This window comes from Colletotrichum fioriniae, assembly GCF_027942845.1.
Source record: "Colletotrichum fioriniae strain IMI 355084 chromosome Unknown scaffold_19, whole genome shotgun sequence".
Taxonomy (NCBI): domain Eukaryota; kingdom Fungi; phylum Ascomycota; class Sordariomycetes; order Glomerellales; family Glomerellaceae; genus Colletotrichum; species Colletotrichum fioriniae.
Genome location: NW_027076855.1, coordinates 565,603 through 590,550, shown reverse-complemented (window position 1 = coordinate 590,550; position 24,948 = coordinate 565,603). Strand labels below are relative to the sequence as shown.

The following is a 24,948-nucleotide window of genomic DNA, read 5'->3' as shown; positions in this document are numbered from 1 at the left end:
GACCTTTGGCCATGATAGTTTCAAGCTCAAGATGTACGGACCGTCTATGGTCAATACTAGTTATCAAGGTACGGTACACTCAACCCGGGACTGTCCCATATTACATGAACGCACCGCTCACTCTTCGTAGGCGCCATCGTATCGGTCTATAATGCTGGTCAAGCCATCGGCGGAATGACAGTAGGCTACCTTGCCGACAAGCTTAGTCGAAAGTATACGATTCTTCTCGCTTCAATCTTGAGTTGGTTTTCCCCGCCCGAGGCAAAGTCCATACAATGGAAGCGTTTCTGATGTTTCCTCCAGCTATAATTGGCTCTATACTCCAGTGTGCTGCAGTCCAAGTTGGCATGATGATTGCAGGCCGCCTCGTGGCCGGCATCGGCTGTGGTCAGCTCCTCTCTGTTGTTCCCATCTATCTCGCCGAGGTTGCGCCTCCAGCGCGTCGTGGTTTCCTTGTCGGACTTCAGGGAATGATGATAGCCATCGGCTTTGGCATTGCTAACTGGGTATGTGCATATGTACATCCAATTTCCACTGCATACACTGACCGTTTTTGAGGTTGGCTACGCGGGTGCTTTTGCTGTGGGGGATGGTCAATGGCGGATCCCACTGGCAATGCAGCTTCCTATCCCTGTTCTCCTCTCAGTAATGGTCTTCTATGTACCGTTCTCGCCCCGTTGGCTTATACTCCGCGATCGCTACGAAGAAGCGAGAACCGTTCTGGCGAACCTACACGGGGCCGCAGATAACGATGATCTGGTCGGTCGCGAGCTCATCCAGATCCGTGAGCAAATTCTCCTGGAGAGGTCCCAGGGCAACATGGACTGGATGACGGCCCTACGTGCACTGTTTTCCCGAAAGTACGTCCGCCGTACGCTCACAGCCGCATTTATTGTCACCATGGGACAGCTCAGCGGCTCTTCGGTCATTCAGAACTTTCAGAACATATTCTATGCCACTGTCGGGTTCACTGGTAGAACGGCGCTGCTCATCAGTGGTGCTTACGGCATGATGGGGATTCTCGGCCAGGTCATCTACCTCTTCGTCGTCGCAGACCGCTGGCCACGAACACGTACTCTATGGAGCGGTTCTCTAGTGCTGAGTGCCATGATTGCATTATGCATGGCTCTCAGCGCAGTCTATGGCAATAAGAGCAATGACGATGAGGCAGGAGCGAGGGCGGCCATCAGCGCCATCTTCATCTACTCCATGTGTTATGCCATTTTCTTCAACGCCATGATCTGGGTCGTGCCCTCGGAGCTGTTCCCCTTCTTCCTAAGAACCAAGGGTTTGGCATTTGCCGTTGCTGCCAAGTCTGTTACGGCAATCGTGCTCTCGCAAGTTACTCCACTGGCTATTGCGTCCGTTAGCTGGAGGTACTACTCGCTCTTCATCGCAACTAACTTAGCGGCCGCCGTCTTCTACTTTTTTTTCCTGCCAGAGACTGTAAGTCATGACATCAACTAGCTCGCTATATCTCGCTAACTTTGGGCAGTCCGGCAAGTCCTTGGAGGAGATTGCGGAGCTGTTCGGAGATGACCTAGCAACAAACCGCCTGGGCGAGCTAGACGTAGACGCGAAGAATGGAATCGGGCCAGAGGCAGAGCTTCATGAATTTGCCGAGAGGCGATCTCAGGCTTGAGAAGTTCGGACAACAAGTATGTCGCTGTCTTGCGGTGCGGATGCCTCTCCACACCTGGCGATAGAACAACATCGTGCTTCGCACATGAAATATTCCCGAAACTGTCCACGCAGTAACTCCTCAGTGCCATTGAATGAATCTCGGCCTTTCATTATTCAGAAGTCCACTAGTAGTAATTTAGTATTGCTCTTCGTTTGGTGACAATGATTAGGTAGGCAACTACAGAACTCATTGTCTAACAGGCTTGGCTTTTGAGGTTGGGTTCGAAAGACAGGCAAAGCTTTAATAAGAAGGAGATTATGAAGTTCTATTGATCAGGCGAAATAGGGAAGTATTCCTCAGCTTCCATCTCTTCACTCCCTCAACTTGCTAGCCGCTCAGACATCGACCGAGAAGACCATTGAGTCGGTGATAAGTCCGATACTCCCCGTCACCTCGCTACCGTGGAATCATCGAGTTCGTCAATGCGGGGCCATGGGTCATGCGGGGTGTAAGCGTTGCCACCCGGACTTCTTCCCGGTGCGGAGATGCTTGCCCGGAGAGATTTCGGAGGAAGATCAAGGTCAATGAAAGCTCGCGATGCTGTCACGGTTGAAGAGGCAGTACTATCTCGTGTTGAAGTAGTAAGACATGGATAGCATAAAGTTTGGGGCATCTGCTGAGCGGTTGCACTGAAATCGGGCCGAGAAATAGGCAGATCGGTCGAGAGATTCCCTATTCCAGACATCTTATTGCATACGTTCAGACTTATTGGGTACATCGGAACACATATCAATTCATTTCCCAGGTTTTCAATTCTGCTGTGAAGGTTTCAAAAGCTTGAACAACTGGATCAAAAATCCTTCTACCCTCCTCTTTCGTACGCCATACACAGATTCAAACCTCAATATGGGATCTAAAGCCGATCACATTCTCATAACCGGGGCCGCCGGCTTCCTAGGCCAAGAGCTCATCACCGCACTGCTTCTCTCATCGCCTTCAATCCATCTCACAGCAACAGACATCACAGCCCCTCCAATTCCACCCCAAGCCCTTCCTCACGCATCTCGCGTGACATCACTTCAAACGGACCTCACTTCACCAGAGGCCGTCGCTTCTCTACTAACGAGCCACTCGCGATTCAACGCAATCTATCTTCTCCATGGCATCATGTCCGGAGGCGCGGAAGCGAACTTGGAGCTAGGCCTTGCTGTAAACCTCGACAGCCACCGGCTAATCCTGGATGCCTTGCGCCAAGAATCATCGCCGCATCGTGGAACTGTAGTGATATTCCCCAGCTCATTGGCAGTCTACGGTCCCGCATCACCGGGACAAATCAACACCGAGACAACTTGCCCGATACCCCAGTCTTCGTACGGCGCACAGAAGCTGATAATCGAGACGCTTCTGGGAGATTACGCACGCCGCGGACTACTAGACGGACGGATTGTGCGGTTGCCTACCATCATAGTCCGTCCGGGCGCCCCAAGCGCGGCGGCTTCTTCCTTTGCTTCGGGCATCGTAAGAGAGTCACTCAAGGGTGAGGAGAATATCTTGCCTGTGGGGCCGGAACTACCGATGTGGGTGTGCTCTCCGAAGACGGTGGTCAAGAACCTGGTGGACGTCAAGAGCATTCCTCATGAGAAGTTTGGGATCTCTAGAGTTCTCAATTTGCCCGGCGTTACTGTCACCGTGGCGGACATTCTGAATGCACTAGAGGTTGTCGGAGGCACAGAGGCTAGGAAACTGGTGCGCGAAGAGAGAAGTCCGCAGATTGAGGCGATTGTCGGTAGTTGGCCGGCTTATTTCGGTGTTTCTAAGGCTCTCGGCCTCGGACTTTCTCAGGACGGGGATCTCATCACCACAGTCAAGGACTTTGCAGAGCGCCTTCGGGCCGATATTTAGATAGCTTTCTTTTCGAAGAGTGGATGTTCAATCTGATGGCAATTCCTGCGTCCATTATGGTTTCTGAACAGATCGGCATTAAATCGTGGACTCATGTTGACGTAGAGGGAAGAAATAGAGAAAAAGTATGTCCAATATGCATTCTATGGTATTTTCCCCGTTGACTGTCATACCTCATCGCCCAATTCCAAACAGTTCACCAAAGACAGTTGTCCACCTTAACTTCTTAGTCTTCAACATTTCAACCCACTCTGACAGCAAATCATGCAAGTGATGAAGGTTCGCCTTGCGCCAGTACCCCGCCTGCTTGGTCCTCCACGACAGAGGCGTACATTCCCAAGCATTAGTGTATAAGTACACAATCCACATGACGTCCAAAGAAGTCATGCCAAACTTTTCGGCCTCATGGCCAAGGCTACCAAGCACTCTCTCAAAGAACTCGTCCCAGAAGGAGGGATCTGGCTCAGGATCATCGTCTCCAACGGCGCCATGTCTCACTCTCATGACTTTGGGTTCGATGCCTCTTTTGAGCTCTTGGATGGAGTAATCAAAAACATCGACTAGCTTTTTAGCTACACAATCGAAAGACTCCAACTTCTTGTAGTACTCAGCCCATGGGAGATTAAGGCTGAAGTCTTTGGGCTGGAGGTAACAGAGGGCCGCAGAGTGTTCAGGGGGGATAAGGCTTGGGACTTCGTCGAATATGAGGCCTGGAACACGCAAGTAGTCCTGTGGCTCACCAAAGCGCTTACAGCTATAGATGGGCCCGTTCTCTGGCGGAGTAAATCCATCTGAAGACGGTAGTGAGGACATTTCTTGAGACTGAAGTGGTTCTGAGAAGCTAGGTTGATGTTCTTGTAGCTAATGTGATTCTGGTTTCTGGTTTGACTGCGACCAAAACTTCGTAGGAAGATTTCTCATCTATTAGTATTTGAATTAATAACTGAGCTGAACAACATTGTTGGCAATTGTTTCTAGCTTTGCGGGACTCACTGTCAGTGAACAAAGCCACAAGAATAGCGTAAAGGCTTCGAAATCTGATATGAGAAAAGACAAATACTGAAAATTTTGGCGAACAGCGCTGTTGTCTTTAAGGTCTTCACTTGTACAACCCTTTGAACAAGATCGAGGTGGAGCTCCTATCAAAACAAAACATTGTACTATGGTAGCGCTCGAGATAGGTAGTACGGCTTTCGAAAAGCTGTTCGATGGCCTCGAACACCACTTAGCTTGAGCCCTGCCTACTTTCACCATCAAACCAAATTAGATCCTGCTTGCAGCTTGCTCCTCCAATCCTCGACTCCTTTGAGAACAGGCCGAGGGCTCCCATCATACCCAGTCTTCCGCATCCACTCAGCCAGGCTCCGAATCCGACCAGGATGAATATGGTCCAATAACGCCAAGTCCCTCTTATTGACGATACCTTCTCCCCAGAACCGCCACCAAGCCCCAAAGTTCTGTCTCCAGGTCATGTCCGACTCATCGCGAGCAACCTCCGGACCGACGGAAAAGTTGACGTAGGCACCCGGGTACGGCTCCGCGAGCGGCGCGTATTCTTCAAACGGCACACTCTTGTGGATCCCCTTTTTTCCCGTCACCTCGGTGAAGATCCTCGCAATGTCGGCGAAACTGACTTCTTCGGTTGTCACTTCCAGGTTCAGGCCCGCGGAATCGTCGAGGTTGTCAAAGAGCCAGAGACTATAGATGCCGACGTCTTCTAAAGCGATGAGTGGGATTTTGCCGTCCTCTGTTATGCCATTAGGTTGATGCTCAAGACGGTGTGATGAAGTGACCTAGAGTGGGTTACGTACTAGCAGGGTTTACCCAGAGGAAAGAACCATCCGGTTGCTCTGTAGGCGGAAACATTCCGTCTAGGAGCATGTCCATATAGGGACCTGTCGTGAGGACGGAGCTCTTCATGCGGTCCTGGCCTTGAGCCAAGATGAAGTCTGTGACTCTCCCTTTGGAATCGTTGTGACCCCAGTGGTACCTCTCGTTCCCTGCATATGCTCGTTAGCAACACAATTGAACGCCGCGAATGAAAAAAAATGGAAGGGATCAACTAGTACTTACATCCTGACTTCTTCAACGCATAATCAGTCCCAGCCCAGACGTAGTGTTGGGCACCTTCGTGCCTGGCAATCTCGTACGCGCGGATGCCGTATAAAAGCTCACTCTTCTGGCCCAGAGTAAAGCCGTCCGTGTTCACCCATGCGCCGTAGACACCCTTAAACGCGCGGTGGAGATCCTGCTGGCTGTCTTGTTTGCCCTGAATGAGGGTGACGTTGGGGAGCGTGGCAAGCTCCTTTGCGCGGGCGTTGTCAACGTCACGGGTGAGGACCCTGACGCTGTATCGCCTGGTTTCCGCGAGAGCTGTTTGCAATGTTAGGGTGATTTGCAGGTTTGGGGACGACGAAGATACCCTTGACAACTGGTCTTCCTTGGGCACCAGTGCCACCGATGACGAGGATTTCTTTCAGTTCTGACATTGTTCAAGATAGATGAATCTGTTAGATGATTGTGTTAGACAATTGTATTTGGTCTTAGTATAAATCAACTCAACGATGGGGGCACTCGTTGATTATTATTTACATCCATATCGGAAGCCTTCGCTTGAGCCTCGCGGTCCTTTTCTTCTCACCGCAAGCACAGAGGTCGGGCTGTCATGATAGTGAAGTTGATGATTAACAAGCCAGATGCACGATTTACAATCTATCGGAAATGACTAATTATCAGTGATAGTGTGCTAAAATCGCCGTCCCTCATGCAACATCAGGGCTTGGATCTTGATGGACATTCTGGAGAAGCCGTGGCAGGACTCACATAATTCCCCCGGTGTCGTCTTTGTCATGAATATTAGATCGCAACCCACTCGGAAGCAGAGTTATGCACACATGTCCAGCGTATAGTTATTTCTCACTTTCAACTTCGACTGCATTGATTAATGATCAAGGGCAAGTTTCGACCTCTATGACACAGAGTTGGTGAGAAACGCGGGATGAGTAATCATTCAAGTGCTGATCATGGCTTCGGAACCTTGAGTTGGCCGATTTGAATATTAGCGAGAAAACAACTTTGGTCTTTAACCAAGCAAAGACTCCTAATGTCCCATAAGGCGCATGCGATTGTTGCCGCCATGAAAGCTGCATCAATCGGACTTCCCCAGCTTGTTACTGACAACTTGGTCCAGACATCTATGTTCTTGGCTACTTCCAAGTCGGATACGCACCAACGTCCTCTCGAAGCATACGCCACTCCTCGCAAGACTTACATATCTGTCTTGGACGCTGAAGTAGATGACTTGTTCATTTCTTACCTTTGTAGAGTAACATGGCCCTAAAGGTACGACATTCGTGCAACCAATGCGTACATCGTCGATATGACCTCAATCTGTCCATATGGTAAAACCGACTGATCTACCACTCCATCTCGTCTTGGCAAATCAAGGATCACTGCCCCATGCAAATGAATGCAATCTGCAACAACAAACAAGAGAACAATGACTGAGACACAGAGGCGCAGACTAGTGACGTGTTCTCCTTTCGATGCTGACCTTGCTTCTCTAAATCCTGCTGCCTAAAGCTAAAGACTTTTAGAGCAAAGACTGTTGCCTATTGCTACCTTCTCGCAGACCAAGTTGGAGGCCGCTTTACAGAGACGCGGATTAGGTACTACGTCTGGAAGACTCGGGGCTCAGGAGAGATCTAAGATGATCTTAGAAGCGAAAGCGAAGTCAGAAGTTCGACAGGCTGGATAACTAGACTGCACGTCGAGAGCAAAGAACTAGCCATTGCTTCGGCCTTCAGACGCTGTAGTTCACGACCATTCCTGACATCTCCCCTTCAGGAACCCAATCACAGGACGCGTCGATGACCTCCAATTGCCAAGAAACAACCATCATCAGTATGCTCATCTCGATGACCCTCTCATAAAGGCCCGAATGTGCCAACTTCAAGACAGGACCCCGGCCCCGTCGGCCACCGCCAAACGCACTCCGTAACCGTTCGCTTCCCGCAGCTCCCGTAGATAAAGTTGTAAACAGGCCACACGCCGCACGGATATCTCGGCTTGGCAAATGAAGTTGGGCAGCGGGTACAGCCCTTTTTCCCCCCAGGGCTAGCCGGGCGCCAAAGAAGTCCTGCAGGGTCAGCGAACCATGCCCCGAAATGGTCTACACTCGTACAAAAAAAGCCAATGACATGTTGTACATGTTGTACAAATCGTTGATCTTTTGTACGAACAATCGAATCAGATCTCCTTGATCCACCGGATACGAACAAGCGATATGCCGCAGGAGCTTAAAAACTGGACATTTCATCATTGCGGGTGTGGCGGAGCTTCGGAGAATAGACAAACAAACAGGATAGATTTTCATTATAAGTGCTAATTCGGCACACACGGGATTGACCCAGGGTCCTAGTGTGCAAAGATATAAAAGGAGGCCATTATTCCTTTCCCAACGCCTCTGCGATGCTTTAAATGGACGACTCGTTATAGAGATCTTGATTCCATGTCTTTTTGACGCGCTTTTCCCACACAAACGAACCTCTATCGAACAGCAATGTTCTTCATGCGGCCCGTTGTCGGCACCGGCTTTTCCAGTCTCAAGGCCCAAAGCAACATATCCTCTGCGGGGAGGAACACCAGCAAAGCACGGTTGCACAGGTAGGCGACCAACGCGCAAAAGGTAGCGACGAAGGCGTCCATCAGGTAATGGTTGGCGGTGCCCACGATGGTCAACAAAATCCAACTTGGGTAAAAGATACCAAAGCAGAACATGGCCCAGCTCTTCCAGCGCTTGCGGTTCTCCTGAATCTCCTTGAGCTCGACGTCATCGATATCCAGCGACTTGTCCAAGTCGTTGCGCAACAAGTAGTTCCTCAGGCGACCGAAGAGGAGGTTGAGGATGGCCGAGTCGGCGATGAAAACACAGCCAATGGCGAAGGCGTAGCCAAAGTGCATAGAGGGCATGGCGGCCAGCTTGTTGACAAACTTGCCGCTCATCCAGACACTCTCAGCGTTCTCGAGGTTGACCGTGTCGACGAAGCCGTACTCGGAGGGCATCAGACGGGGCGGAGCACACGGGTAGAAGATGAAGATGATGAAGGCACACATGTTCAACAAGGTCATTGTGCGACGAACAGTGCAGAAGCGAGCGTGGGTGGGAGCCATGGCGAAGTAGTAGGCAATGAAGCCGACGGTACCAGGGATATGGATCAGAGAGTATCCGCGGTTCAGGATGGTCAGCCAAATGCCACGGAAGTCGTCGATTTGAGCACCCTCGAGGAACCAATGGGAAACGCGCCATTCAACCCAGCGCTCGGGACCGGTTCTGGTGCCCTCGCCGAAGAACTTGGCCTCGGTCTCGAGAAGAAATAGGCCGTGCTCCTGTGCGACATCCCAGACAGCCTTTCTGCTGCCGTAGTAGCTCTGGGCCAGAGTGGCGGTCATGCGGTAGAAGAAGAAGGAGATGGCCCAGTAGAACATTTCGATGAGGAAAGGGAACTTTTGCAGGATTCTCGAGTGAACGTGCCTCGCAAAACGGCTCGAGTTCGGGGTCTTGACGCGGTAGCATCCAAAGATGGTACGGTATTTGGGCGGGAAAGGATCGGTCCGGATAGGGTCGTAGGACTCGTCGGAGATGCGGGGTGAGTCTCCTCTCTCTTCAAATAGAGGTTCGTACGTCGCGTTTCCGCGGCGGAGGATCGAGTAGTTTTTTCTACGACTGACGTACAAGCCGATGAGCATGATGGATACAATCAGCTAGTGCTGGTAGTTAGCCTCGAGGATTCATATGACGTGAAACTGCGACTGCGGTGATGTGGCAGCGGAATGGCTGTGTTTCTTACAATTGGTTCTACCCAGTCCGGAGTTCTCCATGTGTGTACTGCCTTCCAACCGCCTTCGGGAGTGCCATACGGCAATTTGCCGCTAGGAGGCTTCACGTCGGCCATGATGTATGTCTACTTTGGGCGGGGTTCGAAGAGTGGTGTTGAAGTGCGGATTACGTTCCCCTAAACAGTGTCGTGTGCTCGTTCTGCAGTTGTTTGAATCGGCAAAAGACAGTCGTCGGGAATCAGATCGGGTAGTTCTTGAAGTCGGAAAGTCTAATGGCTCGAAGCAACAAGCACATTCAATGCAGTCGGAACGTCGTGTGGCGGGTCGTGAAGATGTCGTCGCGCGTAGTGGAATACTCGTGCCTGTTTCGGTGGTAGACTTGTCTCTTTGGTGGCCGTGTATCTTCCTTCAGTGGAGAGGATGCTGAATCTCGATGCCGACTCGTGTAACAGCGTCAGACAGCGAAAGGTAGACAAACACTGATCATGCGACCGACTCGAGGGAGAAAAGGAGGCGGGAAGAAAAACAAGACGTGGATGTAGCCGAGCTGAGAGACGGGAGGCAGGATCTTGAAGAAAGGAGACAAGAAAGCGGCCGACGGGGGGTGCAAGCAGCGACTCACGAGCGGCGTAGTAAGAGAAGCGGGCTCCGCCGTTCATTTAAACGGATGGACCATTTTTTCGGTAAGAGTTGACGGTAGGCTGGGCAAAAACACACACAGCAAAGCAAAGCAAGAAAGAAAGGGCGGATTTGGCTCGCGGACACCGCGCAGTTGTCCAGTGAGTAGCAAGAAGGTGGGAACACACGGCAACAGTGGGTGCGATGCCAAGACTTTTGGGTTTCTCATCTTTTGCGCTGCATCCCTGCTGCTTTGCGTACTCCGTACTTCGTACCGCACCTGCTCCGTGAATATGGGTGCATTATACAGAGTACATACAATTCGTACCTGCCCCATATCACTCTACGCTGTTCCTTAGGTAGAGGAAGGAGAGAGTACGTACCTGACCATGTGCAAATCAGGCAATTGCTCATGTCGCTCCTTGCTTCGCTTGGCCTGGCGGCTCTTGGCTCTTTCCTGCAGAGGCTCAGACTCGCGTGCAGCTACCTCAATTCGCACCTTCTGCGCCTACTGCTCGGATACGTACACACGATCCGTCCCCATCAAGATGGAACCGACTACTGCTCTGGGAAGGTTGTCGTGTGGATAAAGGTACGCGGCAGGTGCAAATCTCGGGTTGCTGCTCACCGTTCCTCGGGCCCTTCCCCATCCCCCATCATGACAAACTCTCACAGCCTCAAACCTGCCTTTCCAGACTGCCAGGTTCCATGGATTCCCTCTATGACGGTATCTACCTTACCGTTGGGGCGGAAAGCTCAACTCTGTCTGGACCTTCCCTCTTATCTCTCAGAATTCAATTGTTCACCTTGATTTTTTAGATGCAAGTTGTGAGATTTTCAATACCTCCCTTCAGGTAGTTTGGCTGAGGAAAGTGCCATGATTCAGAGCAGGTACCAAGTAAGGTACGGATACTCGTACCTACCTCCTCTTTCCCATTGCGCCTGGCGGCCTGGGGGCCACGCGTCTTGGCGCCTTCCATGCCCATCGCTCCATCCTCCACCCCCATGCCCAGTGCCCACTCTTTCCATCTCGGCGAACTGCGTCCAGTACCTTGCCTTTCTACGGAGTACGTAGCCCCTGCACAGCCATCATTCGTCAAGCCTCCTCCCGTCCTCCCACCCAGACGACTGTTGATGACGGAGTGTCCATACGCAGTACGCAGTACTCCGGATACATGCCTTACTCTGTACGGTAATTGCATCCTGCACAGCTTTTCGGCATTCACATCCTCCTTCACCCTTTCTGCCAGCTCTGCAGAGTATCATCTTACTCGCCTTACTCACCAGTCACCGCATCATCACTTCGGCACGTCAACGGATGACTGACTTTGTTTGGTCCGATGTTGCTGCTGCTGCTGCCATGATTCGCAATTACTCACGTACCCAATCTTGGTCCTTGCCAGCTTTTGGATGCCCTCGGCTGTCCCCAGACCACAGCTCACCATTCATCAGGACTCAGAACAAAAATAACAACCACCATCACTGCCTAGGACGCACATAGCAGGACCTTGATGCTTCAGCATTGCCTCGCTGTCATGTGTCACCGTTGACGTTGAAGGACGGTCAAGAGAGTTCTGGCGAGCACTTGCTGTCCCACTGCCTCGCTCTAGCCCCAGACGCCAGCCACAACCTTGTTGCCCATCTGCCGTCATCCCCTCCAATCACCAAGCTCCTACGGCACCCATCTTTCGAAGGATTAGCCAGTGTAACTAGGCTGGAAAGCTCAGCAGGCACACTCAGGCTTCAACATGCCTTATTGTGCGCTACAAGAAACCCATCTCACTTGGCTTCGCAAGTGGTCAAGCATATCACACCAATTTGCGAAACCCTTGTCAGATGAGCGACGCTATCTATCCTCTTTTTTGTTTTTTTTTTGCTCCGAATCCCGACAGCGGCTACTTTAGCTCCAGCGGAATGAAGAAAGACCAGGAAAAAAGGTGGTGGTCCGTCGGACAACGAGAATCGCCAGCCGAAGAGGAACCGTCAAGCCCCGTAACGCTATTCGTATGCTAGCTGTCTTGGCACGCCCGGTTGTCTAAGGCTCCAAGCCATGACAGTCTTTGCAAACCAGATGGAATGCAACTCCTGACAGCATTTCGGGCGCCTCGCTTCTCTCACCCTACAGTTTCAAACTCCCAGCACTTACATAATGGCAGCCTGGTCCCGGGTCCTTCGTTGGCCGGGATGCGCGAGAGGTCCAAACCAAGATTGCAGTCAAGCTGAACTACCTCCATAAAGTATCGTGTTTCCAAAGTCACATTTTGCATTCTGTTCAACGATAGAGCCAAACAGGACGATCCGCCAGTCTTGCTGGCTGCGAGGCCGAGGACACCATTGAACAGATGCTGGGTCCGGGACTGATAAACGGCTTGTTTCCTCAGTCTCATCTGTGATCGCCGGCCCTATTCAAGCCTGAGACAAAATCTCAGCATGCCACCATTGAATTGCTCAGCCGGGCCTGAGTCGGCGACCACCACAATCTGGGATCGGCATAGTCAACTGACAAGCTTAAGCAGTGGCGCTACGAAGCCCAGGCCTAAGCTAAGCTGTTCGCAACCATCCCCACATGGAAGCGGTGGTCAGCACCTTGCCAGCAATGAGGATTTTGCTCATCAACGTCGTATCGCCTTTCCATCGACTGATTCAACCATTCACAAGCTCATCTATCCGTATAATTATGGGACCAGAGGAATCGCACGCGACTCCTTGCACCCCTTGAACTCGCATCAGCCACAAGAGGCCACACACATATCAACGCCATCGTTCAGGGCACTCGCGGCAGCCCGTTATCATTCCGCCAGAGCTTGATCAACCATTCTGCCATCAGGCGGGCCAGGCCAGTGCAATTCTTACCAATGCCTAGGCATTTGCCCTATTTCGTCTCAAGTTTTAAACCCGACAACAATCAGCATGCAAGGCAAGGCGGAAGGCCGCCAGTAATCATTGTTTCTGAAAGCAGGAGGAATCGTTTTCACCGGCATCCATCCGTCTTGGCGTTGCAAATTGCAGGTGTTCAGACATGACGGCATATAATGAAACCACCTCACTTTTCTGGATCCAGGAAAAACACATGCGACGGATTAAACATTTGTCGCTGGACTATCAACTTGACATTGAGACCAGATGAGAGAAAAAAGGCCTGTGTCGCTTCCGAGGGACTGTAGTGAAGATTTGCAATTCCTTCCAACCAGAACATCAAGGTCTACTGGATTGAATCCAGATCCCAGCGCTTTGCATGTCAAGCTTCCCGTCAATCTCGCAATGAGATTGAGATGTCAGCAACCACACCAACCCCACTAGCTAAAGCCCGGTGACTCCACTGAACGGGGACGATACGCGGGAGTCAGGAGCAATCCTTGTCTCTTGAGAAGTCGAGAGCATTCAGGGCAGCTCCCTGGCGACTGGCTAAAGCGGCCTCCGCGGACCGTCAGCATCATGAACGCGCATCTGGTCAGCCGGGTCCTGAGCGGCCTACTCGTACGGATAATGAGGGGATCGTGGATGCCAAAAGCTTGACGCGTACAAGGCTACGGCTATGCGTACCGACACGCAATTCTTGCTCATCCCCCCACACTGTAGATGCCGAATCTGCCCTTGACTCGTGGGGGGAGGGGTCTTACGCTTTCGCAATTGACTATTCGTAGAGCATGTTCGACGCTACTTTTCAGAGATGCTGGTTTCGTCCAGCTTTCGGCACAGATAGCCGCTCAATCCCCAAGACTGGAACACAGCAACACGCAACTCAAGCTGCATCTAAGACTGTTTGGGATTAGGTTGTTGGTTGAGCTCAGACGTCACTCGTTCAATTCCCAATCCCCCAATCTTCAAGATGAGCTCGGGGCGTGTCTCCGACATGCCGATGGCCCGGCGACCTTGCAGCCCCGTGCCAGCACTTGCAGCCCCGCGCCAGCAGCTGCGATTGGGCCATCGTAGGGGTTGCTCATGGCATATTTGACTAGAGGTGGATATTTCAGTCTTGTTATGGTGCCTCGGAGCTCACCTTGATTTATTATAGGCACGTACGAATTGTAGGCAGCACTGGCACTTGCGGTTGATTCAAGGTTATAATCCCATCATCCCATCGCCGTTGAACAAGGCCAGGACCCCGAAGACCTCTCTTTTCGGCAGTAGAGTTTGGATCGAGCTGTACAGGTTTCACAGCCCATCCCGCCGTTCAACTCAACTCTTGGCTGTCACAACTTGGTTGCATGCAACGTGCCAACCTTGGTGTTGAAGGCTCTGCAACACAGAGTTCAACGAGCATTGCCGGCGGATTTACCTGGGCTGTCCTTACCAGATACTCGATCATTGCTCACCACGAGCCACCACAAGTACGTCACTAGCACCATTTTAGTCCGCCATGAACATCTCCCTCGATTTGGGAGATGGCAGTCTTCGTTTCGAGTTGTGCCGGCTACCCATTGCCTGTCGCAGCCGTTGTCGAGGCTTGAGTTTGGGTTTGAAGGGTTCACCCTAGCCGCGCGTCCACCGCCGGAAGAATGGAATCTGCCGCCGCACCCAATCTGTCCAAGCACCCAGTACCTAATTACTGTGGCGGAGCATGCTTCTCCAACTGATCGGCTGCGTGGCTGCTTCTTGACTTTGTCTACAAACGGACCAAGCTACAGTTGCGTGCGGGGAGGTTTAGGCAGACTGCACCATATTCCTCCGGTAGGATTGGTCCCGCTCTACACCTTCGCCGACCTCCTTCGCCGATGGTACAAATCGGTCGGGCCTGGACGTGGGGCCGATATTCAAAGAACCTAACGACGGGGGGCCGACTCGCAATATCCACCCGCGGCAGCCGAGTTCGACACCCACACACGATAGGGTCACGATGATGAGATCGACTTTTCTCTTTACGTCGTCAGTTGTCCTATCCTACAGTTGTAGTAAAGCATCGTTGTCCCCAGTATTCACAAATCCGCCAGACAAATCGCGACCAAAGAGTAAGACGACATCCTGACTTCACTCCTGAATCGTAACGCATGGAAATTCTAGTAGAAAACATGATTAAACACCGTAGATGATAATCTCGTCGACACACTCTCTCCAGAAGAAGGCTAGTGGGAAGAAAGCAAATAAAATTCCGAGAGCGCCTGGGTCCATCGAGATTGAAGAGAGTTTTCAACCAAAAATAATAACAAAGCCAGCCGCCCCTCGCCATTTGCACCTCCTAGCCAGCCATCCATCCATCCATCCATCCATCACCCTTTCCGAAGTCCAACTCAAAAAAACCAAATCGTAGGGTTACCTATAGTAGGTTCGTGTCCCTCCTCGTTTCCCTGAAAAGCAAAACAAGCGCCGCTTTCATGTCCCAATCAGTCAATACTGCGTCAAGTAGATTTGGTTGGTAGGGTGGGTGGATTGAATTTTCCGAGAAGAAGAACATGATGATGCACATCCAGAAAGGTTTTGTTTTGTATTCCGCCCGGGGTGTATCTGCTTCTTGCTTTTTTTTTCCACTCAAAAATAGAACTGCTGCTGAGGCTGGCCCGGCGGCGGTTGGGCGACGAAATCAAAGTTCATGGTGTCGACGCCGCTGTTCCAGGGGTCGGGTGATTCTGGGGAATGGTCAGCCTTGTAATTCTCAATCGGCGACAGATTCGTCAATGCTACTTACCCCACCAGATTGATTCGTAGAGATCCATTGGGGACATGTATGTTGACGGGTCCAGGTTGGCAATGTTATCCATGCTGACGGGTGGGTATCCCATGCTGAGATTTGTTAGTATCATTCGAGAAACGAGAGGATTGGAAAGGATGATTTTAGAGATGACGTACTTTGGTGTGTACTCCGTCATTGCTGTACCATTCTGCATCTCGGCCATGGCGAGAGCCGCGTCCTGGTGAGGATCCATGCCAAAAGGTTTCCCGTCACTGTTCCCATTGACGTTGTTGCCCATTGGGCCCATGAGCATCGGCGGCAGCGGCGTCCTTGCCCCACTTCCGGTGCCGCTGGAGTCGGTCCCCTTCATCTGCGACGTGCCCATGATGGTGCCGTGCTCGTAAATGTTTCGCAGCGCCGTCAGCGCTCTCCATAATGGTCCAGACAGCTCGATATCCTTGTCCGTCTTGGGGATGTGAGCCGTAGGCGAGGTGGCCTCCTTCGCGGCTGTTGCGGATAATGCTGCAATGAGGTCGCCCTGCAGCTGACGGACCTCGGGACTGTTCTTCGTCTCACCGAGAATGCCGAGGAGCAGGGCGGACGAGAGACCGTGGTACGTAAACGCCCAGCTGCGCGTGGGGATGACAGAGAGCTGGTGCATGGCGAGGAACATACGGACTGTCTCGGCAAGGTTGTGCTGGCACTTGTCGGAGAGGTGGCGCTTCTGCTCGGGAGTGAGCTTGGTGCAGTCGCGGCGGAGGGCGGGGCGGCAGCAGACAGAGATAACGAAGGAGGTGTGTAGGCGGACGGCGTAGTGCTGGAGGCGGTCGATGGCTCGTTTGCACTGTTCCTTGATGCGAATGTTGGGGGCGACGTTGTTGCGGAGTTTTTCAACAGCTTCGCAGTTTTCAACCATTTGCTCGTAGCTTACTGTCGTTGCCACGTCTGGGTTGAGACGCCGGGAGATGATTTCGCAGAGATGGTACATTGTGTCTAGATAGCCGTATTCGCCGGCGATGGTGGTAGCTACAGTCGGAATCGGGCAGCAGGGAATGTTTGTCATGGGAGGACTGTCTCATGTTAGAGTGTGTCTGAAATGAGATTCTCGCAGGATTGCTGTTCCTACCGATCAAAGGATAGTGATGTGAGGGTATCGTGCCACACACATGTCCACCATAGCTTCCGCCGGATCATCTCCTTGGACTGCCCGTCATTCCGGGCGCTGTCCCGTCCGTCAGAGGGATTCGGCCGGTGCAGGCCGAGAGACTGGGCCAGTCTGCAGGTCAAGCCGAGCAGGGCCCACGAGGCTTCGGCCTTCATGTCATTGAGGAGGACGAAGCTGGTGAGCAAAAGAGCTTGTATGGAGTCGAATGTGGGTCTAGAAGCCGGTGTGGGGTCTCGGGTCAGTGGATGTCATTTTTGTTTACATTTAACGGTCATTGTCCGAATAGCCGGATGGGACCCATTCTCTCTGAGATAAGGGGGTGAAAAGTGAAGCAAGGGAGGATGACTAACCGTAGTAAAAAGTTGCCGAGCCGCAAGAAATGGAACGATATTTGTATGTACTTTTGTGAATCCCGCGTGCGAATGTGATACGGCGAGTCGTGATACTGCGACCCGACGGCCAGCAATGCAAAAAGAATGGCGAGCCATGAAGCGGATACGGGCTTCGGCGTGCGCGCGGCGTTGCTCGCGTTGCGAGCGCGGTCTTCGAGGTAGACCATGAGCTTAGACTCGAGGTCATCAATATCGACGACGAAGCCCCAGAATTGTTGGGGTGTTTCTTTGTATGTTCGAAACAGCCTTTTGTTGTTAGTCCTTCCATTGTCTATCGTGAGGTGGATAAAGACACTCACTTCATGACTTCCCGGTCCGAGGGCAGCTCCGCCGAAATCTCCCTCGTCAGGCTATCGAGATGTTTTGATGACATGAGCGGGAAGGGCGCAGAGGTATCAAGCCCGAGAATGGACCTCATATCCTGCCGTATATCGACGCCCTCTTGCAGCTCGTTGGCGCCGGACTGCTCCCTCAGCAGGGAGGGGATACTATTTTGGCCGAGATACCGGGTGACGGCCTCGGGGGCCTCGGTCTCGTCCACCACGCCTGCAGCTACTGGTCCCCGGGGGAGCTTATCAGTATACAACCCGTTGTTGTTTCCCATAAACGACGACGACGATGATGCTGCAGAAGCAAAAGGTCTCAAACCAGGATGGATGTGCTGGTCTTGCGGCAGTGAAGACGATAATGATGACTTACCGATGGCCGCGCGTGGCCAGGTCGCGCTGCCGGGCTCCTGCTTTAAAGGAGGTTGACCCGCGGCGGCGTCCGCGGTAGGATCTTCGGGCGAGTGCGGTCTTTTGCGGTTGAGCACTGATGAAGCCGTGCCGTTGCCTGCTGTAGTCGGCGCGGTTATGGCGGTAGCACCGTTGCCACCGGCGTTGCTGTTGCCGCCCTCTGTTGTGACGGAGCCGGCGGCCTTGTGATTTGTGCCGTGAGAGGCTGTGCGATTGGGCTTGTAGGAGCATAGTTGGGGGTGTTCTCGCTTGACGCAATTTTCGCATGGTTGTTTGTTGTCGCACTTTACCTTGCGTTGGCGACATGGCCAGCAAGCGGTTCCTTCGGGGAAGTCAGTGTGAGTCAATGGATGATGATGAGATGAGTTATTTATGATAAAGGGGTGAGATGAAGACGAGAGAATGTGAAGATCAAGTCATCTCATCTCTACTGCCTGAATGATATGGGATGAAATGAGATGAGGGTTGATGGACAGACGACACATGTATGTCGGTTCCCCGGTAGCAGAGAGAAGAGTCACTCATGAATAGGTCAGTGTCACTCACCATATCGGACCTTGCGGTGGGAGTGGATGATGCGGTTGGCCTCCTCGGGGGTGAGATCATCGATTGAGGCCTGATCCGGGGTCGGGGTGCTCTGCGACTCGGTCATGATGGCGACGGACCTTGCATCAGACCCGGGTGTCGTCGGCGGCGTTGGCGGCGGAGGTTGTGAAGATAGTGGTTGACGAGGTTACGGATACGGTGACGGCCACAAATGCAGCTCGTTGTCTGTCGCGTACCAAGAGTGTACCAGGCCTTGATGACGATAGCTGCTTTCTCTGGACCTCTGTATGGGACAGGCACAGAAAGGTGGGAAGTCCCCCTTTCGAAGCCCGCCCGCCGGGTTGGAAGGATTTACAGTTCACGGAAGTTGACGGGAGCCAGCCGGGCGACCGATCGGAGGCGATGAGCGCGTGCGGCGTGGAGTTTTGCGCGCGGGCGGCGGGCTGTTCACTCGGGGAGTTGGGATTTCCTGCAGCAAGGCGGAAACGTCGTTCGGCGTACGGTCCTGGCGTGTGTGGCCGGGTGTGTCTCTCTTTCTCTCGTTCGGGATGCCGGTGTTGGTGGCCGGAGGCGGGTAATGGATGTGGGAAAGACAATTCGGGATTTGAGAGGTTCCAGTTGCGGCGGTTAGATGTACCTCCTTAGGTAAGGCAAGGCAAGGTAAGGCAAGGCAATGATGCGTGCGTCTGGATTGGTTTTCTTTCTCTCTCTCTCTTTTTCCCCCCCTGCCGCCTAGTTGCGCGTTACCGGCCGTTGAGAGAGGAAACGAGAAACGAGAAAATGGAGCTTGTGCTGTTTGCGGTTCGGAGCCTGGCCAGGCTGGTGTGTGGTTCCAATGGTTCCAATGCGGCTCCGTTGTTGGCGAAAGAGGAGTCCCTTCTTTTTTTTCCCTTGAAGAGGGGGGGCGTTTGGAGGTTGGGGATTGGAGGAGAGGAGAAGAGGAGGAGCAGATGAGGGGACCAGCAAAAGAAGCTACAGCCTACTGAAGACTGAATGCCGAGATCCCGAAGCGACGGCGAGATGGGTGTTTGCGAATCGCAGATGGGTTCGCAGCACTGAACAGTAGTAGTAGAGACGATGACAGCTGCAAGGTAACGCAGTGCGCGCCATGCAATCGGGCGAAGCTAAAGACGCAAGACGGCAGTGAATTTACAAGCTGGTCGCGAGACTCGGGCGCCAGCAATGAGAGATTTCTCTAGGAGAGTCGAATAGGTATCCAAAAAGACCTGATGGAAAAGAGGAAAAGAGAAGGGAGAGATGTCAATGGAACAAAACGCACTGGATACAGGACAGGACAGGACAGGACGGGTACTCAGAAGGAGCGCAACGAAAGAGACGGGAAGCAGCGGGGTCAGGTCAAGCTGAGAGGCGTTGGTCCAATGTCTGTGTTTCTTCAAACTCTCTCGTCCAGTTGGCTGCCACGCTGCCACGCTGCTCCCCCCCTCCAGCTGCGCGGGACCCTTGGAATTTCCATTGCTTAGCTAAGTATATTGATGAGTAAGAATCACCAAAAAATAGAAAGAATTCCGCAGTGGAACTACATACTACGGGTGGCCCTGCTTTCCAGCCTACGTGACTGTCCACTGATCGCTTTGGGGCCCGGAGCAGCTTTGGATCACCCGCGCTAAGTCCCAGTCAGGTATAGCCCAGCTTCACTCTCGTCCAACTGCCAAGACCCACTCGTGACTTACCCCACTTTCGAGGCCTCGACACCTTCCAGACTTTCGTCTCTGTCCTTCCTTCCTTCCATTCGCTGTCACTGCATCACCAGACCAAATCTGCTTACATAAAACAATACGGCGCAAATTGATTTGATCGGTGATAAACAGCGCACGGCGCATGCCACCACCTCAAAGTCTCTGTCGTCACCTGGGCGGGGCGGGAGGTGAGCCTCGGTGAGCGTAAATACTTTTCGGTCTGAGTTCAGCATTTGATGGACTTGATTTCAGACCATATCATCCTTTCTTCCTACCCCAAACGTCTGGATTGAAAACCATTCGGAGATATCGCGAGCAATTGATAGCAACGATTGACCGTCGAAATTGTCAACATTTCTCCGCCCTCACCCTCACGTCATATTGCAACCTGCAAGGGCACATCGTCTTCCGTGAGCCGAAATGTGGCCCATGTTGCGTCACTACATGCTGCTGCTCGAGTCAGTCACTTCTTCATCCCTGGTTTCTTTCCGTGATCCGAATGAATACAACAGCCATAACCAACGTGATCGTGAAAGATTTTATCGCGACCCGCTGAACAATAAGACAGCCAGCTGGCTGACTCAGAGAAAGCAGTTTTTCTCAGAAAGCTCGCGAGAATCTTCAGCCGATGAGAGTAAACATAATTGATTAGAAACTACTGGGTACTATTCAAGTCGCCGTATCCACATACTACAATCCAGCTGCAAACATTATGGCTGTCTACAGCGACGCACTCAGGGGCAGGTCTCTTGATGAGCTTCCAACCCACACCTTCTTCGGGTACTCGCTGATGACCCAGTTCTGGCTCGCCGTGTCCCAGTTGCTGAGGTCACGTCTGGTAATCTCCGCCTTGAACGTCGCCGACGCACCGGCCTCAATGGGGATGCGCTCAAATCCACGGAGTACCTTGACGGGATCCTCTGGGCCGCCGAGAGAGACGTAGAGCTGAGCAACCTCGTCACCGGCAACCTTACCAGTGTTGGTCACCGTAGCAGTCACCGTGTAGAGAACATCCCAAAGCTGCGGGTTGCCACCAGGGGCTCCCGATGCGGGGTGCTTGGGCTGGGGAGTGCTCGCAACAGCGTTGGGAGGAAGGAACTCCTCAGCAGTCTTGCCGTAGGTTGGGTCGTTGGCAGACTCCTTGACGTCCGAGGTGTTCAGGTAGGGGTAGATGAAGTTGTAAATGTATCGGAACTCGTTGCTGGGGAAGACGTACTCGGCCGGATCCGTGCTGTAGTTGCCGAACGTGGGTGCTGCGGCCGTCTCTCCGGTTGTCGGGGCATACGCACCGGCGTTGCCCTTGGTCACAGCCAAGTTGGAGTACTCAAAGGTGGTGTACGAGAGACCAAAGCCGAAGGGGTAGATGGGTGCAATGCCGGAGCTGTTGGATCCAGCAGTAGCACGGTCAAAGTGGCGGTAGTCAATGAAGACGCCCTCGGTGAAGTCGTCCTGGGGGGCGGCCTCCCCATTGTTGGGCTCGTACAGAACATCGGCACCGTAGCTCTCGCGGTTGGGGCCCCATGTGAAAGGAGACTTGCCTCCCGGGTTGACGTTTCCGTAGAGGACATCGGCGATGGAGTTACCGGACTCTTGCCCCGGAAGGCCAGCCCAAACAATAGCCGTGATGTTGGGGTTGTTGACCATGTCAGTCAACAGGACCGGGCCGATGGAGTGAATCACAACAATGGTGTTGTTGTTGATCGCCGACACGTTCTTGACAAGCTCGTCTCCTGCGTTCCAGAGCGTCAGGTTTTGGCGATCGCCCTCGTTGCCTCCAACGTTGATGAATCCTTCACCGCCGTTGGCATTGACAAACACGATTGCCGTGGCATCAGCCTGGGAAACCAGGGCCTTGGTAGCCGCAGTGTCGTAGTTGCTCAGAATGCTCTCGTAACGAGTGCCATCGGCAACAGCACGGGCAGAGAGCCCCTGATCAGGGGTGACCAAGTAGGGGTACTCTGCTGTTCCTGAACCCCACGCGGCACCCAGAGTGCCATCGTTGCAGCCTCTGTTGTCGCATCCGTTGGGGCCCTTGAGGTTGGGTCCGGCATCCTCTCCAATTACCGCCAAGAACTTGGGCTTGTTGAGTGGCAAGGCGCCTTCGTTCTTCAACAAAACGGTGGCCTTGGCGGCAATCTCACGAATCAGGTTGGCGTGGTCTCTGCCCTTGCGAACATCAACGTGCTGGTTGATGACCTGGGTATTCTCCTTGGCGTAGTATTGAACGGGTCCGACGGTATCCTTGGTCCACGAGGAGAAGGTGAGCTCCGGAACTGATTCCACCTCGAAGCCGACCTTGAAGAAGGCAGCCATGATACGCAGAGCCATATCATCAAGGCGATACTCGGGAACGGTGCCGTTGAGGACAGCCACGGTCAAGTTGGTTCCCCAGAACGTAGTTCCGGTGTTGAAGAGAACGTCACCCGGCATGGCCATGTCGAGGCCTGCAACAGCGGTAGCAGCACCAGCCTATTTCAAAGTAAGTATAATTGTCCGTAACAGGCTAAGGGGATAGGAGAAGTGAAATGTATTCCCGAGCATCAAGAGGGACACGTACGTGTTGAGCTTGCCTGTAATCATGTTAGCTATTGCGCCTCTACATATCCGAAGTAGGAAGAGAGACCACTCACCAATCAGACATGATGAATCCTTGGAAGCCGAGCTCTTCCTTGAGAAGTCCGTTGAGAAGCTTCGAGTTTTGGCAACCGTACGAGTTGTTGACCTGGTTGTAAGAGCACATGATGGAGCCAACGCCGGCGCGGATGGCATCGGCAAATGGCCACATGTAGAGCTCGTGCATGGTCTTGTCGTCAATGTTGGACGAGATGGACTCGGTAATGTTGTATCCGTAGCCAATAGCTTCCGGAGCCTGTCTGAAGTGTTCCTGCTCGTTGCCAACGAAATGCTTGGCGCAAGCAATAGCGTGCTGCTGGATGCCCTTGACCGACTCGGCCATGGCAATACCTGTGAGGTAAGGATCCACGGAGAAGCCCTCCCAGTTGCGGCCTCCAGTTGGCGCACGACCGATGGGTCCGGCGACGGGGGCGAGGACAACATCGATACCCTTGGAGCGGTGTTCAAAGCCGATGGCCTCGGCTCTGCGGTAGATCAAGCTTCTGTCCCAGGTCGCGGCGACAGTCTGGCCGGAGGGGAAGACGGAGTTGTAGTCGGTGAAACGAATGCCAACGGGGCCATCTTGCATGCAAAGACCGCGAAGACCAAGGCGGGGAACAGAACCGACATTTCCGACGCAAACGTCTCCTTGCCATCTGTAGTCTTGTTAGCCATCTTCTGTCAAACATGAGACGATATACGCACCCGACTCCAGTGGTCAAGTTGACCTTCTCGAGAAGAGTCAATTGGGAGACGAAGTCCTTGGCTTTGGCGTATGCATCAGCCCAGCCGTCGGCACTGGGGTCCATCCATGGTGATGGGTAGACTGGAGGCGAGTGTGCGAGATCGCGCTGTGGACATTGTAAGTTTTTTGGACATTTCAACAGCTGTGATAGCCCGAGGGCGGAACCAAGAAAGCGAAGGAAACGCATGATTGCGATTACAAGATGACCAATGGTGCGCACGACTGTTTAGAATTGCACGAAAAACAACGGATCGCAGGATGAACAATGAGGTAAAGAAGACGAGGCCCATAAGCAGCAAGACGCCTTCCATCAAGCCAGATACCACAAAGGCATGGCTCCTACATATCGATCCTTCCTCTCCCAGACTAGCTCATGCTCCGTTGAAGCTGAAAAATGGTTTCACAAAAACACGAGATCGATGGTGGACCGCAGCGGCAGCAACTTACCTTGTGTAGCTTTCCTTCAGGCGCCACGGCAGCAGCGATCTGATCAGCCGCCGCCAGAAGGGCGATGACGAGATTTTGTGTTCTCATTGTGAACCCCTGCCTTTGCTGGACGTGTTGTGTATCGGAGGAGTGACTGGTGAGGCGAAGAGGATAGAGACAACGGTGGAAGGAGGTCCTAGTCGAAGTGAATCGGTGACCTGGCGTTCAATGGCACTGGACACAAGGTGTGAGCACTCGAGTAAGGTAGCCACTGGTAGGACGGCTCGAGGTAGTGTCAGCAGACGTGAAGCTGTAGTCTCGTGGAAGGAGAGCACAGAGCCTTGACCGAGAGATTGGATGAAGGCGGGTGCGGCTGCTACTTTAATGTTGGCAGAGGAGCTGCTGGGATGATCGTCCAGGGTAGCTCCTCCAAGGAAACAAGCTCGCTCCCTTTCTCTTAGCCTCTAGGGTAGTATCCGTAGGCAGAGAAGGTGCCGAGGGCAAGGTGCTGGGCCCGCAGAGACGGAGGCGTTGATCTGGGCGGTGGGCTGGACCTGATGATGCAACAAGGTTTCCCTGCTTACAAGCTGTGTTGAAATGGGACCAACTTGTGGGCATATGCAGCACGCTGAACGGATGCTACCCCACCACACCCAAGATGAATTCTGGAGAGGGTCGTGAAGTATCCCACCGCTTGTGACTAACACGCGAGTACTTTGTCTTGGAAGCGGCGCCGTACACTGCGGGGAAGGTGAGACTCGGATGCGGAGAAGAAGAACAAGAAGACGAAGTACGGCGAGGACAAAGACGAAGACAACGCCAGCGTGCAGGAGGAAGGTCATATGAGTTGGAGATGGAGGGCCGTCTGTTGCTTAGACTGGGTCGAGTTGCGCTCGAGGCAAGGTCTAATTCGACTCTGAAAGGGGCGTCCAGAGGGTCAAGGACTCGAAGGTAGCTTGCATTGGAGACATTGGAGAGAGGGAGCCAAAGTCCGGGGCAAACGCCGTCCCGAGACTGGGGAGAGGCGAGCGGCGTGA

At 52.9% G+C, this 24,948-nt stretch overlaps 6 protein-coding genes across 6 annotated transcripts; 2 read left to right on the top strand and 4 right to left on the bottom strand.

Annotated features, from left to right (window-relative positions):
- Nucleotides 1-350: 350 nt before the first annotated feature.
- Nucleotides 351-1,642, top strand: N0V96_011894 (uncharacterized protein; the record flags this gene model as incomplete). Its single annotated transcript, XM_053192555.2, has 3 exons — nt 351-506; nt 559-1,446; nt 1,496-1,642. The coding sequence occupies 3 exons, from the start codon at nt 351-353 to the stop codon at nt 1,640-1,642; spliced, it is 1,191 nt and encodes a 396-aa protein (XP_053049912.2).
- A 1,149-nt stretch (nt 1,643-2,791) lies between these two features.
- N0V96_011893 (uncharacterized protein) lies at nt 2,792-3,526 on the top strand (the record flags this gene model as incomplete). The annotated part of the gene is made up of 1 exon (XM_065759429.1): nt 2,792-3,526. One exon carries the CDS (start codon nt 2,792-2,794, stop codon nt 3,524-3,526), a length of 735 nt encoding a protein of 244 aa, XP_065611993.1.
- A 1,253-nt stretch (nt 3,527-4,779) lies between these two features.
- Nucleotides 4,780-6,015, bottom strand: N0V96_011892 (uncharacterized protein; the record flags this gene model as incomplete). Its single annotated transcript, XM_053192556.2, has 4 exons — nt 4,780-5,273; nt 5,338-5,526; nt 5,600-5,899; nt 5,949-6,015. 4 exons carry the CDS (start codon nt 6,013-6,015, stop codon nt 4,780-4,782), a joined length of 1,050 nt encoding a protein of 349 aa, XP_053049913.2.
- Nucleotides 6,016-8,074: 2,059 nt separating this feature from the next.
- On the bottom strand, nt 8,075-9,480 carry N0V96_011891 (uncharacterized protein; the record flags this gene model as incomplete). Its single annotated transcript, XM_053192557.1, has 2 exons — nt 8,075-9,289; nt 9,376-9,480. 2 exons carry the CDS (start codon nt 9,478-9,480, stop codon nt 8,075-8,077), a joined length of 1,320 nt encoding a protein of 439 aa, XP_053049914.1.
- Nucleotides 9,481-15,448: 5,968 nt separating this feature from the next.
- On the bottom strand, nt 15,449-18,536 carry N0V96_011890 (uncharacterized protein; the record flags this gene model as incomplete). Its single annotated transcript, XM_065759428.1, has 7 exons — nt 15,449-15,546; nt 15,606-15,700; nt 15,767-16,660; nt 16,717-16,968; nt 17,106-17,393; nt 17,447-18,089; nt 18,431-18,536. The coding sequence occupies 7 exons, from the start codon at nt 18,534-18,536 to the stop codon at nt 15,449-15,451; spliced, it is 2,376 nt and encodes a 791-aa protein (XP_065611992.1).
- A 2,311-nt stretch (nt 18,537-20,847) lies between these two features.
- Nucleotides 20,848-24,019, bottom strand: BGL4 (beta-glucosidase; the record flags this gene model as incomplete). Its single annotated transcript, XM_053192559.1, has 5 exons — nt 20,848-22,596; nt 22,685-22,697; nt 22,758-23,396; nt 23,446-23,591; nt 23,933-24,019. The coding sequence occupies 5 exons, from the start codon at nt 24,017-24,019 to the stop codon at nt 20,848-20,850; spliced, it is 2,634 nt and encodes an 877-aa protein (XP_053049916.1).
- Between the last annotated feature and the right edge of the window lie 929 nt (nt 24,020-24,948).